The 19,844-nt window shown below is 38.4% G+C and overlaps 1 protein-coding gene across 1 annotated transcript; it reads left to right on the forward strand.

Annotated features, from left to right (window-relative positions):
- Window positions 1–3,712: 3,712 nt before the first annotated feature.
- LOC116260078 (nuclear cap-binding protein subunit 2) lies at window positions 3,713–17,889 on the forward strand. Its single transcript, XM_031638162.2, has 9 exons — window positions 3,713–3,926; window positions 4,435–4,506; window positions 5,191–5,414; window positions 14,083–14,221; window positions 14,303–14,336; window positions 15,056–15,166; window positions 15,856–15,909; window positions 17,042–17,124; window positions 17,522–17,889. Exons 2-9 carry the CDS (start codon window positions 4,489–4,491, stop codon window positions 17,588–17,590), a joined length of 732 nt encoding a protein of 243 aa, XP_031494022.1. The 5' UTR covers window positions 3,713–3,926; window positions 4,435–4,488; the 3' UTR covers window positions 17,591–17,889.
- Window positions 17,890–19,844: the final 1,955 nt, after the last annotated feature.

Raw genomic sequence — 19,844 nt, forward strand, 5'->3', positions numbered from 1 at the left:
GAACTTTTTCAACTATACTTTAACTTGTATATCATCAGTATTTTTTTTTTTGCATCACACATGCTTGTGGCTTGATGCTGTAGAAGTTCAAAACATAGACTCTAGCATGAGCTCTTGGACTGACCATTGTGCCAACCTTCTCTATGGGCATGTTTTTAATAATAGATATATACATGTGCATACAACGCTTTTTAAGAAGCCGACACAAGGCCGCATCCATATTTGAATGAGTAGGGCCCTTTCTGGTTTTAAAAGTTGTAACATTTAAAACTTTAAAAGACACAAATATGTAAATGATAAAAATTGCTTAGAAATATCAATATAAAAATAAAAAAGTGTTTCCTGTGCCTGTGTAGACAATTGCCCACACATAGCCTAGGCAGGGACTGTGGAAAGCTTTTGGAAATGGTGGTGCATAAGAAGATTTAACTATAAATGGCTTCTGAGGGCTTGGAAAATGATTTTCCCAGCTGCCATATATAATTTATGAAAATTTAGAAATGATCTTTTCTGCATGGAAATATTTTACACCCTGCCGTTAATATTAGCTTGCTTGTATGGCGTGACCTTAAGGACATTATCTTAAATACTAAATGGGTTGCATAAAACTTATATTAATATTTGGCTGACTTGGGGTCTCAAGCTAGAACCCTAGAATTGATGTTTTGATAATTCAAGCACTCTGTTACAATGTTGATGGTCGTCAAAAGACTGCTTTTATTCTCAAGTCTATAGAAGGAATTTTTCTGGAGAATTGAGTCCTTGTCAGGAGAATATTCAATTCAATGTACATTGCCTGGATTTGTTATTTTTGTCTAGACATGCAAGCGAAGACATTGTCATGGTTTTGGGGCCACCATATTGGCATTGCAATATGCTAAACACCAGGGGTGGAGCCAGAAATTTTTTAGGAGTTACACTGAAATAAAAATTTTAAAGTTTGACTAGGGCCGAAATATATTTTTTAAAAAAATTTTATATAAAACAAGTGAAATTTTTTAAAATTTACATGTATAAATTTAAGAGAAAAAAAAAGCCGAGGTGGGGCCAGGGTCCGTGCAGGCCCTACCTTGGCTCCACTCATGCTAAAGACTATCCAACGACAGTGCTAAATGCTAATCTTGTTGTCTTTCAATTGTTACATAATGTAACTATTTTTTACTCGATAGCTATTGCACTTCAGGATCTGTTTTTGTTCCTAATGTTTTAGCTGCTAAAGTTCTTCTGTTCCATTACTTTTTGTTAATAAAAAAGGAAGGGACCCTCTCTCCAGCAGAGTTGCACTGAAAGCAACAGGATAGGCATCGATGAGCAAGGGCGGAGGGAGGGGGGGCCGCCTAGGCCATGGCTCCACCCTGATCAATGAAAAAAAAAACTTTTACATTGAAAAAAATATTATTTTTTAATCACTCTATGTATTTTTTATATTTAAATTCAATTTGGCCCTACCCGGATCCAGAGGTTGGACTGTACTGGCTCCGCCACTGTCGATGAGCAACTTGATAATGCTGTGATGCCAATTCTTAAAACATTACTACGATGGGTTGGCAACTCATGAATAGTGGTGGAGCCACATGGTGGCTAGTGTGGGCAGTTGCCCACACCAGCCTCACAAACTTTACTTATTTTATGTTAATAATTTCATATATTTGGTTGTTTAATGGTTGTTTAACTAGTGCCTCCATCAGCCAAAATTTTTGGTTGCATTAGTGCTCATGAGTCCTGCAAATCAACGGTAAACAGCAACTATCTAAAGAAAAAGATAATTGTACTATGTTTTATGTACTATATTTTGCAAACTCGGCCTATTATTGACCCCATTTTGAATCAGGTACACCTGGATAAGAATGAAAAGAGATACAAGTTAAAATGAAATAATGATACCCTGAAAAGGCTGAAGCCCCTCTCCTCTTCCTCCAAAATATAAGACTACTTTGTGATCTAAGTGAACTTAAGATTATTTTCTTCAATTCGAAAGTGATGTCTGCTACTGCTTGCAATCCAGATATGCTTCAAATCGATGAGAATTAGAAAACACATGATTTAAAATAAATGCACTAAACATCCAAATGCATATTTGCACGTATGAGAAATTGAAATTAGTTGGCTGCATAATGTTGTCATGTGGTTAAATAATTAAAATCTACTAAAAATTTTTAACCATGGGGACGATCTAACAGTCGGCTCATTTCAACTCTCCATAAATGCCAACCATATAACAGCTTGGTTTGAAAAAAAAAAAGTCTTGAATTTAAACCTAATCATACATACTCTAAAGTCGAATTCAGAAAAAGCAGCTGCATTTGACTCAATCCCAACATTTTTATACATTCCTGCCACCTAAAGGGAAAGCCTTCAAAATTTTGTAGACTTACCTTTTTTGCATTATTTTGTCTCAAATCTCGCAAAGATTGCAGTCAACCACTAAAAAAATCCAGGTGCCCATGAAAGTATTTGCAGTACAAAAATAGCACCATAGAAATCCAACTATACATGAAGGGCTGGCACTGTTAATATTTGAACCTACGGGCGAAGCCAGGACTTTATTTTGTCGTAGGGGTCAAACTATAGTTTCAAAATTTTAACAGGGACTGAAATAAATTTCTTTAAATTATATTTATATATATATATATACATATTAAACTAAAATTTTTTAAATTTACATATAAATTTTAAAGTTTGGCCAAGCCCTTACGGCTCCCCTTTCCCTCCGCCCCTGTTTGAACCTGAGGCCGCCTATCAGCCAAGTGGCCCAACCATTTGCTGCTTTCCCCTTGGATCCAAAATGAGATCTCAACAATGTTATTTTGCAAAGTCCACCGTCTTCTTCACGTTGTGTTGGCTCATGAAAAACCTGCAGAAATAAAAGAGAAACAATTACAAAAGGACTCTCAACAAGTAAGCCTGTAACAAATTGGTACTTGACAACTAATAAGTCCTCAACTTTTTCAATAAAGTATCAAACAACTGCCAAGGGGGTGATGATGAGCTGGTCCAACAGTGCAACGGATGAGAAGGGTAACGCTGATTCGATTCAATAAATTTAAGCAGCTTCATAAATAGGCTCGAACTCGATTCGCTTAACTCGTTTATGTCAACATCTTAACCCGTTAAATCATTTTTATGTAGTCGAGCCAAGTTTAAATGAATTCAATTCTTACGACTCAAACTCAACTCGTTTAACATTTCCAATATAAATTTAAATCCTGGCTCGAATTGTTGATTAATGAGTTGAGCTCGAATTGGCTTGACGATAATCGACCACAAGCCCTTACCAACTGTTTCACACACACGCATATATATATATATATATATATATATATATATATATATATATATATATATATATATATATATATATATATATATATATATATATATATTTTGATGCACCGGCCTTCTCCATCGCTACATTTTATTTTCTTGTTGAGAAATTTATAGAACAACAGTCAACAAATGGACATGTAACACATGGGCACTCATAATCCAAAGAAGTTCAAGTAAGTCCTTTTACCAATTCTCAAACAACCATCTGTTACCTTGAAAACAATACAATTACTTTACTCATTACTTTATTACTGAACTTTCTGATGAGATCTCCAAGAAAAGTAATATATATATATATACATATATATATATATATATATATATATATATATATATATAATAAAATAAAATATAATATGTAGCGACGGAGAGGGGCCGATTTTTAAACCCCCTCAAAAACCCCAGGGCCGAACTCCAGCTCTCGCTCGCTCGCTCCCTCCCTCCCTGTCTCTCTCCCCCCGGCTACGACTTCCTTCCATCTGCGTCTGTGTGCGTTCCTACTGTCTTCTCCACGAGTCCTTGCTTCTTCACTGGAAAATAGAGGGCGATAGCATTTCTGTTCAAGGCATTCTGAGCCCTAATTCTTCATTCCCACTTTGGTACTCTCTCTCTCTCTATCTCTGTGTGTGTGTGTGTGTGTGTAAATGCACATATCTTCTTTTCTTTGCCTGCAACGGAAGCCGTTGTGTTTCGGTGCGCACCTACTTATGATAGTCCTCTTAGAGGGCTACCACCCAGTGCCCAAGCTTATCCCAATCTTTTTTGGGTAAGTGGGATATCCTCAGACTCTGTCAGGAACCCGATGTTCTCTTTCTTTGTAATGGATATGTCCGGGAAAAATTCTCGGTTTTCTGTCACCAGAAAGTAGCAACCCGTCGACTCTTGCACCGTCCGCCGAAAAAGCTTCGGCTGTGGAACCTAGGTTTCCAGTACCTTTAGCTTGGAATAGATGCACGCCCTTCGATTTGGGTAGCTCAAACTTCTCCGTTGGCCAGGCGCGGGAAGAGATCTCGTGGACTACCTTGGTATCTTTTACATGTAGCATGTGAGCATGATAGTACAATATTTTTTGTGGCATTGACATGAAGTGGCTTTTGTGATTGCTAGAGAGGAATTTTTTTGGGGCGTTTTTATGTGGATGGTGATTGTATAGAGACGCCGATGGCTTCATTGTTTAAGGTAACTTCTTGAATTTTTCTCGTTTGTTATTTAATTTCTTTGAGTCAAAGCTGCAACGTTAATTGTGAAAGCTGGAATTGGGTTCATTTAGATATATTGAATTTTTAGTTCGAGTTTTAGCTGTAATTCACTGTGAAAGCTGGAATTGGGTTCATTTAGATGGTCTATTGCCTTGCACCTTGTCTTAGGATTTCGGTCTCTCATCATTTTATCTCTTTTTTTTATTCTTCTTTTCATTTTTTCAAAAATAAATGTAGCACGAAATGTAGTCGGCATAGCTTGGGGAGATCCGGTTGTACTAACTCTTTCGTTTGATGCCTTGACAATATGTCTGTAGTTGGTCTAACTATCTAATTAGGCTTGCCTTTTTTGATGTACTATCTTAAAGTCATGTCCGTATTGGTTGGGCAGATTGAGTTCATTTAGAGTTCTTTATCTAGATATCTTGGAAGTGCTACGCTGTATTTCTTAGTGTGCTTCATTGGGTTGAAGTGTTTTTATCTTGTTTGTTAATGAAAAAAGGCATTTTTGACCTGCGCCCATTTAATGGGTGTGTTTCTTGTAATCTCTTTAGTGTCTACTTATTTTCTTCTTTGTCTCAAACAATTTATCAATTTAAAATGTTCATCTTGCAGACCACCATTTTGTTTGGTTTAGTAACATATGGTTTTCCTTTTCCTGTAGGACCCTGGCAAGCTTTCAGCATATCGGGATCGAAGGTTTCCTGGTACACAAGAAGAATTTGATATTGCACTTCAAACATCAACCACTATTTACATTGGGAACATGTCATTTTACACCACTGAAGAACAAGTTTATGAGCTTTTTTCTCGTGCTGGAGAGATAAAAAAGATCATTATGGGCTTGGATAAAAATACTAAAACACCTTGTGGCTTTTGCTTTGTCATGTAAGTACAGATTAAGGTACTTTCTTATAATTTACATTTGGGAGCTCCTGTAGTATCACCATTTTGGTGACCAGTAATTGACCCTGTGTCTTTTTGAAGCTCTTACTAAAGCCATTCAGAGTACTTTGTGGAACTGCAATGTTGAAGTTCCTTAGGTAATTCTCATTAGGAGTGGCTTACTTGTGGGGTGCTGCATAGAGCACGATCCTCATAATATGATACATATTCTAAAACCTATATGTGCAAGTCTGTGAAAATTTTTTGATACAATATGAACACCTGGCACAAATTTCAAAAATATTTCTAATTGAAGATAACCATGCTAAGATTCTGATGCTATTTTGATGGTTCAAACTTCAAATACATTTCTTTCCTCCTAACATTCTGCCATGCTATTTCAAGAAAATGATCTATTGGAAGATAACTCATGTTTTCCTTCTTTTCTTTATTTTTTTCTTGTGTTTCTTGGGACTGAGCTTTTGAAAACGTTTTTTTCACGTTTTTGTAAATTATGAGAAATAAAATGTGCTTCCTTACCAGCAAAATTGCTACTTAAGTTTCTTCTCTTCAGGCTAGGTAATTACAGGTTTATGCTAACTGAGCCTCAAAAGGTAGCTTTTGCTTTGTTACATAGTCCATTCAGAATAAAGTTTTTCCTTTGTACATAGTCTGTCCTGAACAACTTTGGAAACCTGGTGAGTCGGTAGTCGACTCATTCACTACTAACTTGTGACTCTGCGAATCAGCATGGTTTGTTAGCTGCTGATTCTGAAAGAGAATTATGTACAAAATGATGTTTAAACATAAAAAATGTATAGAATTGGCTGATTGATAATGCACTTGAGAAGTAAGTCCACTAGTAGCAAAAGAAAGCGACAAACTGAAAATAATTGGGAAATGAATGAAAAAACCAAAATAGCAGCCTATTAAAATGAACCAGCAGAAAAGTCCACAATTAACTCAATGAACACCAAAAAAAGTGAAGAATAACAAGCAAAACAACTGATAAGAAACCAAACGAGGAAAACAAAGAAGTGAGTGAGTCTCACCAGAAAAGGTAAAACTCTTGATTTTTCGTGACATTATCTACATACTGCCAATAAAAGAGAGATAGAGAGTGTAAGATTTTGCTATCTAATGCCAAACCACCGGATGAAGTTAGATGCAAGAGGAGAAGAAGAGGAATGGGCTGCACGTACAAGAGAGAGAGAGAGAGAGAAGAAAGAGAGCAACAACCCTAACGTCTGCCTCTTGATATCATTATATATTGATTTGGTATACAATAAAATACACAAGACAATGTTAAAAAATACAAGTATGCCAAAGCCCATTAGGATTGGGCGTGTGGAGAAGATGGGTCGGATCTGGTTGACCCGATCCAAATCGTACAATCTTTAACAGCCCCCCTCAAGTTGTGCATGAGGTTTGATCATGCACAACTTGTTCTTCAATTCTCAGAAATGATGTCATGTAAGCCATTTAGTAAAAAGATCAGCTACTTGTTGAGACGTGACTATATAAATGGGAGCAATTTCATCTTCGTCTACCTTTTGACGTATGAAATGTTGATCGATCTCTATATGCTTAGTCTGATTATGTAGAACAGGATTGAAAGCAATCTTGATTGCACTTTGATTGTCACAATATAGAGACGATTGAGCATGTAAGCCATTTAGTAAAAAGATCAGCTACTTGTTGAGACGTGACTATATAAATGGGAGCAATTTCATCTTCGTCTACCTTTTGACGTATGAAATGTTGATCGATCTCTATATGCTTAGTCTGATTATGTAGAACAGGATTGAAAGCAATCTTGATTGCACTTTGATTGTCACAATATAGAGACGATTGAGCAATGGGAAGGGAGAGTTTCCCAAGCAGATGACGTAACCATGAAGCTTCAGCTGTGCCTGCAGCCATTGCCTTGTATTCTGCCTCAGTGCTAGATCTGGCAACTGCACGTTGTTTCTTGCTACTCCAACAAATAAGATTGGAATCAAGAAACAGACAATAACCGGAAATTGATCGTCTATTGTTTGGATCACCTGCCCAATCTGCATCAGTATAGGTGAAAATGTTGTGTCCATGTAAAACAGATGATTGCCTTGTGTAGACAAGTCCATCCCCAAGAGTGGCCTTAAGGTAACGCAAAATGCGTTTGGTAGTATCCATATGCCCTTCTGTGGGTGCGTGCATAAATTGAGATACTTGATTCACTGCATAGATTATGTCTGGGCGTGTAAAAGTGAGATATTGCAACATGCCAACTATACTTCGATAGAAACTAGGATTTGAGTATGCATCACTCCCATCAGAGGCATTCAATTTGGTGTTGAGAACACTAGGTGTATTTATAGGCTTGCAATTTGTCATATCTGCTCTGTCCAAAATATCAAGAGTATATTTATGTTGTGTAAGAGTTAATGTGTCGTCGTTTCTATCAAGCTCTACGCCCAAGAAATACCGTAATTCACCAAGGTCTTTCATCTTGAATTCTTGTTTCAATAGCTCTTTTACATGAGATATATGAGATGAAGAATTTCCAGTAAGAACTATGTCATCCACATATATGAGCAGCCAAATGGTAACTTCACCTGAATGATATATGAATAAGGAGTGATCAAGTGAACTTTTGTGAAAACCAGCCTGCTGTATATGAAGGGAAGATCTATCAAACCATGAACGAGATGCTTGCTTAAGCCCATACAGTGATTTTTGTGGCAGGATCATTTGTAGCATAACTTGGGGGTTGTTCCATGTATACCTCTTCTTTAAGAAAGTCATGGAGAAAAGCATTTTTAACTTCCAACTGATACAAAGTCCATCCATATGAGACTGCAAGAGATGTGATAACCCGGATTGTTCCCATCTTGATGACTGAACTGAAAGTCTCATCATAATCTTTCCCGTACTGCTGAATGAAACCTCTAGCCACAAGTCTAGCCTTATATCTATCAATTCCATTGGGTTTATACTTGAGTTTGTAAACCCATTTTGAGCCCACTACATTCTTACAATCCAGACGAGGAACAATCTTGTTTGGCAGCCATTTCTTCATTCATGGCTTCAACCCAATATTTGCTTTTGCACGCATGCTCATAGCATTTTGGCTCCACCTTTTTGCTCAATTCTGTCATGAAAAACTGAAAATCCAAAGAGAAATGATCATAACTTACCCATCTATCAATGGGGTGCACACGTTCTGATCTATGTGGACAAGTAGTGGCAGTTTCTGGAGCAGTTGTTGGAACTAATCGTCGAGTATACACTACTCTTGAAAAACGATTAGGTGAAGTCATGCTGTTGGACTGAGTAGATGAAGATGTGTCTTCCATCTCAGTGGCTGTGGCTGTCTCAAACTCATCAATAATCCTCTCACCTTGTGTGTGGTGTGTGTTAGCTCCTTGGCCTAATATTTCAGCATTCAGCCATATATCTTTTTCATCATTTCTTGCACTAGATGTTGTCTGTGTCTTCTTTAAATCTTTCAACCTGAACTCATCAAAAATATGTCGTGAAATATGCACACGTCCAGTCTTCGGATTGTAGCACCGATAGCGTTTATAATTTTCTGCATAACCCACAAATCTACACATGACAGCTCGATCTTGGAATTTATTTCTCAGAGAAACATCAACATGAACATAACAAATGCATCCAAAAACACGTAGTTCATCATAATTTGGTTGTTTTTGATGTAGAACAAAGAAAGGAGATTTTCCCTCAAGTAGAGATAATGGCAGTCGATCAATGACATGAACAACAGTATGAAAAGCTTCAATCCATAAATTCATGGGCACATCTGTATCATGCATCATACTTAGTGCACTTTCAACTATATGTCTATGCTTTCTTTCAGCAATGTCATTCTGGTGTGTGTGGATAGGAAATCTGTCTAGTGATCCCATGATTTAGTAAAACTCAGTGAATTCATTTGAAGTGAATTCACCACCACCATCACATTGGAAATGCACGATATTACTGGAGTATTTGTTTTGGACTAAGGCATGGAATTGGGTGAGCAAGCGGAAAACCTCTGATTTATTTTTTATGAAGTGAATCCAAGTGTAACGAGAATAAGAGTCAATGAAAACAACATAATATCTACTCCCAAACGAATGAGTATCATCGATAAGCTTTGACACAGAAATGATATTTTTCTTGACATTTGGAACAACAAGAACATTCTTTAAAGGTATGGAGGAATGAGCCTTGGATATATGTGCATTTTCAATGTGCGGTATTTTGTGATGGGAACCATCTCATGTAACAACTGAACCTTTAGGGCCTGTTTGATGGGCTGGTGAAATGGCCTGGGGAGGGGTAAATCTGTACGGGCGGGTGAAATTTCACCCGCCCCATTAAAAACCCATCAAATGGGATGAATTTTCACCCGTTTAACCCAAAAGGGAGCGGGTGAAATTTCACCGGCTCGAGTTCATGTTTCGGGGGCGCTGTTTCACCCCATTTTTGGCCCTCTGCAGCTCTTGCTCCCTCCTGCCTTCTCACCATCTTACCACAGTACCACAGTAGAACGAACTCGCCTCTCCGCTGCGCCGTCGCCTCTCTGCTCTCCGCTGGTATGCTTTCTCCCTTTCTCTCTCTGATGCCTTCCCTTTCTCCTTTTCTCTCCTGCCCTAAGTTCTTCTGTGGCTTCTCACCGACAGGGAAGAGAGCGTTTTGGGCGTTTCATTTGCTGCCTTGTCTCTGCGTCCCTGTTTGCCGGCTTGATGTTTTTTCTGCATAAACATGAAATCTTCATGAGAAAAACTAGATTTGCTGCCCTCTGTTACTGGCCCATGATGTTTTTTCTCTGATTTCTTTTTTTTTTTTACCAAGGAACCATGAAGAATTCCACCGCCAGTTGCTCCTTACTCCTCTCTCGCTCTCTGTCTTTTTTTACCATGGAGCACGATGATCAGGGGGTTTGTTTCCAGTGGACAACCAGTGATCAGAATGCTTCGTGATGGCATGTTGCCTGATAAATACACATACCCGTTTCTCTTCAACGCTTGTGGATCTCTAGCTAGGAATGGTCTGGTGCTAGGGAAATCACTCCATTGTCATGTTTTGGAACTTGGGTATGCGTTGGATCTGTATGTTCTGACTGGGACCATGCACATGTATGGGCAGTTAGGTTTTCTAGGGGAAGCAACGAAAGTGTTCGATAATATGCTGCAGAGAGATGTGGCTTCTTGGACTAGCCTGATCACATGCTACGCACTGCTAATGATTGTTGGGAAGAGGGGTTATTGGCGTTCAACTTTTTGATGGATGATTGTATGAAGTCAAATTCAGCGACATTGGTTTGCGTCATGGGCTGTTGTGCTCAGCTGGGTGTGTTGGACCAGGCACGATGTTTGCACTCGGTTTTGGAGAAATTGAGCATCAAATTTGATGTCTTTGTTGGCAATTCTCTTGTTGATTTGTATGTGAAATGTGGGAGGATAGAGTATGCTCGTCAAGCCTTTGATGAAATGCCCAAGCGAGACTCATTCTGAGCCGGATGCAGTCACTTTTTTGGCACTCCTTGGTGCCTACAGCCATGCTGGTCTAGTGAATGAGGGTCTGAAATACTTTGCTTGCATGAAAAAAGAACACAAAATTATGCCTGATGTCAAGCACTATGGCTGCGTGGTTGACCTCTTGAGTAGAGCTGGACTCTTAGACAATGCACTGGACTTCATCAGATCGAGTAAATTGGACTATCTTTCTACAGGATCAAAACATGTCCAAGCATTAGTTAGATACCTTTTCAGGGCACTCAGAAATTTCTCAACTATCATGTTTTGACAGTTTTGTGTACCTTTTCATGCTTCACTTAATTTTATGTTGCTAAATTAATGGTTTTAATTTTAGGTTGTAGGTTTTCTTGACTTGTTTATTTTAGGATTTGAGCTACCATGCATTCTCATGTGAACATTTTGTTCTTGTTGTAAACATAAATGTGTTGTTGGTACCTTGTGTGTCTTGTTGTTTTCTGGATGGTAGGGAATACGTGCTGAACATTTTGTTCTTGTTGTTTTCTGGATAATAGGGAATTCACCCTCAACATTTTGTTCTTATTGTTTTCTGGATGGTAGGGAATACACCCTAAACATTTTGTTGTTTTGGAAGATCATCATCCAATTTCTTCCCTAGTCAGATTTGGAGAGGAGAAGACAAAAAAAAAACAATATTTACCACGTTAAATTCTTCTTGTGCATCAAACAGGGTTAAATTTACCACATTAAATTTTTCATGTGCATCAAACAGGGTTAAATTTACCGCGTTACATTTCACCAGCCCATCAAACAGGGCCTGAGATTGGAAGAGGGAGAAATTTCATCCTGTAAATTTTTTCAGAAAAATTTACCATGGTAAATTTACCGCGTTAAATTTCACCCGCTCATCAACGGGCCCTTAGTTAAATAAGGGAGAACACTAAAAAGCTTACCTGCATCACCAATCACATGGGTTGTAGCACCAGAATCCACATACCATTGCCCATCCTCATTTTGCTTGAGATTGACTTTAGACAGAGCTGTCATTAAAATTTGCTGCACATCAGGAGAAATGTTTGACGCTGCAAGCGTGTTCGATGCAGTCGACCCTGCTGGCTTATTGTCACGCCTGACCTGTTTTTCCTTGTTTTGAGGATTATGCCAACATTTTGACTTCACATGTCCTTTCTTATTGCAATAGAAACAAGTATGTATTCTTCGTGGTACATTTGTTTGTGCATTTGTGTTAGGTGTAGGAAGAGTACATTTCCCCATCCCCGCCTGCGAGTTCGAAACTCTTGGACGACTACCATGCAAAGCATGGGCTCCAGTGACCAATACATTGTGACTGCTAGAATGCACTAATTCTTGTCGCTGTACACGACTCACTTCATGTTGAATCAATTTCGCTTTCATATCTTCAAAAGATGGAAGAACAGGCAATACTTCTAAAGCAGTGCATAAAACGTCAAATTCAGACCCCAATCCACTCAAAGCCTGTTGTACCTTGTCCTTGTCGCTGACTGGGTGCCATATGATTGCAAGTTGGTCGCTGATATTTCTGATTTCATGTATGTACTCCAAGATTGAACGTGTTCCGCGTTTGATATCCTGAAATTGCCTCTTGAGTTGTGGAAATCTAGCTTTTGATACTTGAGAATATGTGGTAGCGAGAACATTCCACAACTCAAGTGCTGAAAGATCATCATCAATGCCCGCCAAAACTTCCTCTGATAGTGTAGAGGTAATATAGGCAACAAGAGATTGATCATGTGCCATCCACGTCTCATATTCGGGATTGACTTCTGCAACGGTTTCTTGAACTTGCCCTGCAACATTCTTCACCTCTCGCATGACCTACTCAGGTGGCGCAGGTATAGTGCCATTGAGATGTCCATAGAGACGATGACTCTTGATGAACGGGACTATTTGACGTTTCCATGTCAAGTAGTTGGTATGGTTTAGCTTTTGTGAGATGAGTTGAGAGAGGAAATTGGACGACTAGATGTTGGAATTTCGATTGCGATCCATACTTGCAGCAATCAGGAAGTTGGAGATTAAGGCCCACGACAGAGATTAAGGCAGAAATTTGGGAATTGGGGCAAAAAGTTGGGGTTGAAATTTGGGGATTAGGGTAGAAAGTTGGAGATTAAGGCCCACGACAGAGATTAGGGCAGACGCCAGGTATTAGGGCAGAAATTTGGGATTAAGGCAGATGGCAAAAATTAGGGTTAGGGCAGATATTTGAGGATTAAGGCAGATGGCAAAAATTAGGGTTAGGGCAGATATTTGAGGATTAAGGCAAAAAACAAAAGATTAGGGTAGAAATTATAGATTCTTACCGAACATTCTCAATGGCAAAACCCGCTCTGATACCATGTAAGATTTTGATATCTAATGCCAAACCACCGGATGAAGTTAGATGCAAGAGGAGAAGAAGAGGAATGTGCTGCACATACAAGAGAGAGAGAGAGAGAGAAGAAAGAGAGCAACAACCCTAACGTCTGCCTCTTGATGTCATTATATACTGATTTGGTATACAATAAAGTACACAAAACAATGTTAAAAAATACAAGTATGCCACCGCCCATTATGATTGGGCGTGTGGAGAAGATGGGTTGGGTCTGGTTGACCCGATCCAAATCGTACAATCTTTAAGAGAGAGAGCCATGTTTACGGCTACTGTGAAACCAAAAATTAAAATAAATTGTAAATATTAAAAAAAGAAAAGCAAAAAGGTCAACAGCTAATTTCTTTGAGCAAGTTTTCTAGTTGGTCAGGAACTATTTCAGCTGGAAATGGTTGCCATAAACTGTTAGTTATCTACAACTTGCGACTAGGCCAAGTCCAACAAGATTAGGATGAGTCTGACTGAGTTAATGATGGCCCCAAGTCCAGCCACTGGGTTGACCCAATAGAAGGGTAGTCTAATCTTATGAGTGAGAGAGTCAAGGGACAAGTTTATAAACATTGATCTCCATAGTAAAGTATTTCATATTATATTTTTAACTATTCATTGCCTTTCAATCCTAATATTTTGCAACTCTGTCTACACCCCCTTTTGTTGTTGAAATCTTCATTAAGGGAATGGACACTTATTAGTTATCAGATTGAAGTTTAATTGATGAACCTCCATCTTTAGTATTGGTATTCTGTAACTGATATTGGTTTGCCAATATTATCAGATTTTACTCTAGAGAGGATGCTGAAGATGCTGTCAAATATATAAGTGGAACAATCCTTGATGACCGCCCCATACGTGTTGATTTTGACTGGGGTTTCCAGGAGGGAAGGCAATGGGGCCGTGGACGAAGTGGTGGTCAGGTTGTATGTGCTGCTTCTTGTTTAATGTGGAATTAGGAATTTGATTAACAGTCTCTTATGCTTCTGATCTTTTTCAAACAGGTTCGAGATGAATATCGTACTGATTATGATCCAGATATCCTTTCCAGATAGTTAATTTTACTTGCATATTTGTCCATGCCACATGATTGTTTTGGCTTTGATTTGATGTGTAACTGTGCATTGCATTTGTGTCCAAATTATCTAGTTTTTCACATGTTTCTAAACAGTGCCTTTGTTCTACTAGGCAGTCAAATGTGTATCATGAAAATTAAAAGAAAATGATGCATGCTATTGTTACTCAGAGTTTCAAGCTGTTGTACCTGTTTTCATGGGTGGAGATGGATTTTGTTTGAGCGTGCTTTCCATGCTAGTGGCTGGTGATTGGTAGTGTAGCTTTTCTTTTATCAGTTGTTATGTCGACATTTATCTTTTTGAGGTTTCCTATCAACTTATGGTTGTTAGTCTAATTTGGTGTGTTTTTCACCATCATCCTCATCAAGATAAGCTTTTCCTTTAGAATTAAATCTTGTAGTTTAGATGGACATGGATGTTAAGTTCTTCAATATTGTTCCTCGACATGTTTGTTTGTAAACCTTCAGTTGTGAATGTCTGGCTGCATTATCTTACATGGCAATCTTTGTTTGTAAAAATTACTGAAAATGCGAGTTGCTATAACTACTGCTCTGCTCTCAGACAGGAGATTTTTTAAATTGGCTTGGCTTTTTCCTTTTGGAAGTAAGTGCTGCTACAATGAACTTAATTTTCAAAATAGCAGTTAAGTTTGTGAGGAAATGCTTCCTTAACGAGCATAACGCAGAGGAGGATACGGTAAATTAGTCCAGAGGGAGTTGGAAGCACAAAGGCAGCTGGTGGATTATGGCGTAGGATCTTTAGGGGCCTTCCAACCTGTTCTTTCTGCACCATGTAAGTGCTTTAAGCACTTTGATTGTCTGTCCATGCTATAAATTAGAATATGTGTTGCAGGATTTTAAGTTCTAATTTCTTTACATGCTATAAACTGCTTCATCCTAAAAGTTCTAATTTCTTTACATGCTGGGTAATTTTTAGTTTCCAATATATGTTCTTACTTTGCTCAACATAAATGATATTTTACTTCTATTTAAAAATTGGATGCTCAGTGAGATTACTTTCCCAAATTCCTAGTTTCTTAATTCTCTTTCCATCATGGTGAAGACGATTATTTACTTTTTATTGAAGTCATGATGTTGTTATGTAGGAGAGAAGGAGAGAAAAGAAAAGATAATTTAGTATAGTTCTGCAATGGGAGTGTTAGGGTATACCTTCTAGGTGAAATAAATTTTGGAACGAATTCAAATTTTAATTCCAACCTAAGGAGAAAGCTTTTATATATTTTTGTAAATATATCTTTTGAAAATATAGTATTTTTATTGGTTAATACTTAATACCGTTGTTACTCTTTTGTTAGCAGTATGGATATAGTTTAGCAATTCTCTCTTCTCTCTCTCTCTCTTTCTCTCTTTCTCTCTCTCTCTGTGTGTGGGTGTGTGTGACAGAGGCAATGGATGCATAAATTTGGATGTCTGCATGTGTCTTTTTGGATTTCCACTAACGAAGCACTGTTTATGTCCCAGATGGTAGGCAAGGTGGAGGTCAAGGTCATGGGAGTTCTTATCGACATGGTAGAGGTATAGCATTTGATGGATGGTTCTTTTGTTTATGCTGTCATATTCTTAATATGATATTTTCTTGGTTGATGTATAAAACATTTTTGTTGCTGTACTTTACCTGTAACCAAATGCCTTAAAAGTTTTTAGCATCACTAGCATCAAATTTGTTGATAGATTAGGATTTCCTTTTTATTTGTTTCATTTCTTGTGATGCAAGTATTACCAAATGTATGGAGGGAGCCTACTGTGTCCCATTTTGCCAACTGAACTTGGTATTTGTTACTCAGGAACTTTCAGTACTTAGACCTTGCGTGCGGTCTATTGAAACTGCCCAAGTCTCCACTATTATGTTGATTCCTTGTAGAATTAGCTACTATACCAGTCAGAACGCCCATGACATTTTTTTTGTTGGAGTTAGCGGGCTAGTTGACCCTGCTATTGCTCTCATTCACATGTCAAGTCTGCTCCATCTAAGGGAGCTTAAAACACATCAACAGCTGTGACATTAATCCTGAGCTTGTTGTTCCTTGAGAGGCTGCCTTCTTTTAAACCCTAATGCAATCCATCAATCTGGTTTAAGCCTTTTAGGCCTTAGTGCTACCTGATTGGGTCGCTGGGAGCATAAGGTATTTCCATCTTTGTCTCACCTAAGAGCAAGGAAGTAATAAATATATGGTATATCATCATTCACCAAGCAATCACGTTCTTGCCTTGTAGGTGTCACATCTATCGAAAATGTGGTTCCTTACAGGCCTTAAGACAATTCCATTCCTAGTTAGAGTTCTGACTCAAAATATCTGAACATTGCTTATGAAAAAGAAGACCCGCTTGTCATCATGACTGATAAATCTGTGAACTTTTGCTTTTCTGGAGAATCTGTCCTCTATTCTCCAATGAAAATGGCAAATATGTCAAAAAGCAAATCAAACGAATAGCAAGGCTTTTGTTTCCAGGCAACATGTAAGAGTCACATTCATACACCATGTTAACTCATCAATGAAATGATATTTTATAAGTAAATTTACCCTCCTTGATGGCATCATAATGTCCATCATGATCATTCACTGGTGTTGGATCTGCAATCATGTTTACTTCATCCATCCTTCTGATTGTCTGCTCATAATCTGCTATTTGTTATTTTTCTTATCAGACTATGGCCGCAAGAGGCACAGAGAAGATGATAGACCAGCTTCAGAAATGTCGAGGAGAAATTCAGATCAGGAACCAAGACCGGTATGTGCCATTGTCTGAAATGTTGATATCTTAATTCAACCTAGGGTAAAGAGTTGGTGGCCTATCAGGATTTACATGTATTACAAAGGAGCTGCTTCATCTCCAATAGAAAATTTGACTCGTTGAACTGAATGGGTTGAGTGGAGACTCTTGTTTCATGGACAAGCAATTTGGAACCCATGCAACATAAACGATCAGCATTCATTTAAGGTGTTAGTGAGAATGCCATCCGGCTTTTCCATTGCGACAAATACATTCCACGATAAATAAAGGCTGCAGTTTTAGGCTTCTCTGGACAAGCGCAGGACTAGTATTATGGGGAATATTTTTTAAGGTTTCGCTTAGTTCTCTCTTGTTTGTACCATTTCTAACGGGGACCTCTTCTCAAATTATGCAGGAGAAAAATCCACGTTTCCGTGAAAGTGGCGACTCTGATGAAGATGATGATGACCATGGAAGGCGGTAGATTTTTCTGCGTCTGCCAGAAAAAAAATGCTTTATTAGACCAAATTGTTGTAAAGCAATGCAACAATATGTTCGCAGGATGACAATACCTCTAGTGAAAGCTTATTCAGCTCTTACATTCTGCTCCTCACTCTCTGAAACTGTTTGCTGAAACAAAATCTTTAGCATGTTGGTTGTGTTGCTGCTGTATTGGCGGTGCCTTCTTGATTCTTCCTGTTAAATGGAATATGACGGGGACGATAAAGGCCAATTTTTTTGTGTTTAATCTAAAGGTGGATAAAGCTCGGAGTTTTAATTTTAGTCCATATCTTCTTTTCTTCCTTTGACAAATCATTGGAGATGATTGATGACCGTGGAGTGGGAAATCCAAGTGAGAGATACCATGGCATCTGTGTTAGATATACATCCAGTGCTGTTGAAGAGAGGAAGTCTCGAGTCATTATCTTTTTATACCTAGAGCACTCCAACCATAATGCGCAGTTCATGAATCTATTGTCCCAGAATAGAGTGGAATCTATTTTTCTCGCTCCCGTTAAATATATTAGGCTTTTCAAATGTTGTTGGTTGTGAATCAACCTGTAATGCATCACTACAAAAAGGATAATGGCAAGCCTTACTCAAGCTGTGGTACATGTCCTACATTTGAAACTTGCTCTACAGCCTTGAGCCACCACCCGTGGAATGACTGATTGATCGAGATTGAATGGAGGGTCAGACTAAACTGCATTGTCACAATTTATGATTTTTCAACAAAAGATGCGTGAAAGATCTGACATGAGAATGACAGGCTTGAAGGCGATGACAGCCCTTACTGTAAAATCAAAGCTATGCGTTAATCTGTGGCAGAGCAACTTCCAGGATCTACCGACTTAATGCTGCATGTTAATGTTCAGCATAATTTGAAAAAATAAATAAAGAAAGAAAAAGCACATATAAAAGAAAAGAAATAAATGTTCATTAATTCGTGCATGTGCATGATCTACCACAGAAAACAGAAAGCATCACATCCTTCAGCCCCTTTTGCAAAAGTTTGAAATATACCGTCACAAAATAAATGCATTTCGCTCGTTGAACGGCTTAATGGTAAGTTGAGTAATGATTGCTTCAAGGGCCATAGTGCAATTAGGCGGGAAAGCGATTTACATTCAAGGGGTTCGATGTTCGAATCTCATGATCGTTGTCACACTTCAGTGTATTACTTCTTTGGGCTGCAAATGGTGGTAAGTGCGACAATAAATTTGAAGGATGTACTATAGATCCATCCAGAACTCCAGACCTCGAAAGCAAGCGAGAATCTTGGGGGTATAAAGGTATGGTCTTGGGGGTTTTATGGGGAAGCGGGCTTGCTCCAAGTTAACATTAAAAAAAAAAAAGAGCTAAATAATGATCAACGTTAGCATTCCCGGTGTTATTGTCTCAGTACATCATGGTATGACCATTTCAACGGACTTTTGGTTACACTGTAGCCAAGTAAAAGGGGAACAGAGAGTTATTCCATCTACCTTTTGCGCATATTAATCAGTTCGACTTTAATGGTTCATTGGCAGGATCTTCCTCTGTCAGTCCAATTAACCACAACAAGATACAGATATTCTAGTTCAATATTTTTCTATGAAGAACTTGTCTCTGTTCATTTTCACCTTTACGTTGTATACGGCTGAAAAGTTTCAATACCTTCATGCTTGACATCTAACCCCGTAAAACAGAAGCACCATAAAAAGATCAACCATGGAATTAGGTTTGTAGCCTTTTTGTATGTAAACTGCAGTTGGCTAAGGGATTACTGAGATCTTCTAAACCAAAGAGCAACAATTGAACATGTTTTTTTTCCTTCATTTCCATTTTCTTTTGGGTGTGTGTGGGAGAGAGAGAGAATCACAACCTTGCTCATGAACATGCCTCTGTGTCGTGTGTGTAGTTGTGCACGCACACAAGCGCATTCATTGAGCAACTGCAATTGGGCAGGAAATTATCATGGGTGTGAACAGCTACAAATGCCAACTCATTGCAAGATTTTCCTAAGAAATACACGCGCATAATTATGAGAAACATGAATTTGATGCTAGCCTGCTTCTAGACACTTCTGAGTTAATTGCAGTAAAGCAGATATTGATCTTGGAGAAAAGAAATAGAAAGCTTTCCTCACATAGTCCCTCCAAACCTGGCATTGCCAGCACAATTCAGTGACCCCACAAATTAAAGACATGTCTGGCTGGGCTTTTGATAATGCAATTATAAATGAAGCACCACAGGGA

Source organism: Nymphaea colorata, chromosome 9 (genome assembly GCF_008831285.2).
Source record: "Nymphaea colorata isolate Beijing-Zhang1983 chromosome 9, ASM883128v2, whole genome shotgun sequence".
Taxonomy (NCBI): domain Eukaryota; kingdom Viridiplantae; phylum Streptophyta; class Magnoliopsida; order Nymphaeales; family Nymphaeaceae; genus Nymphaea; species Nymphaea colorata.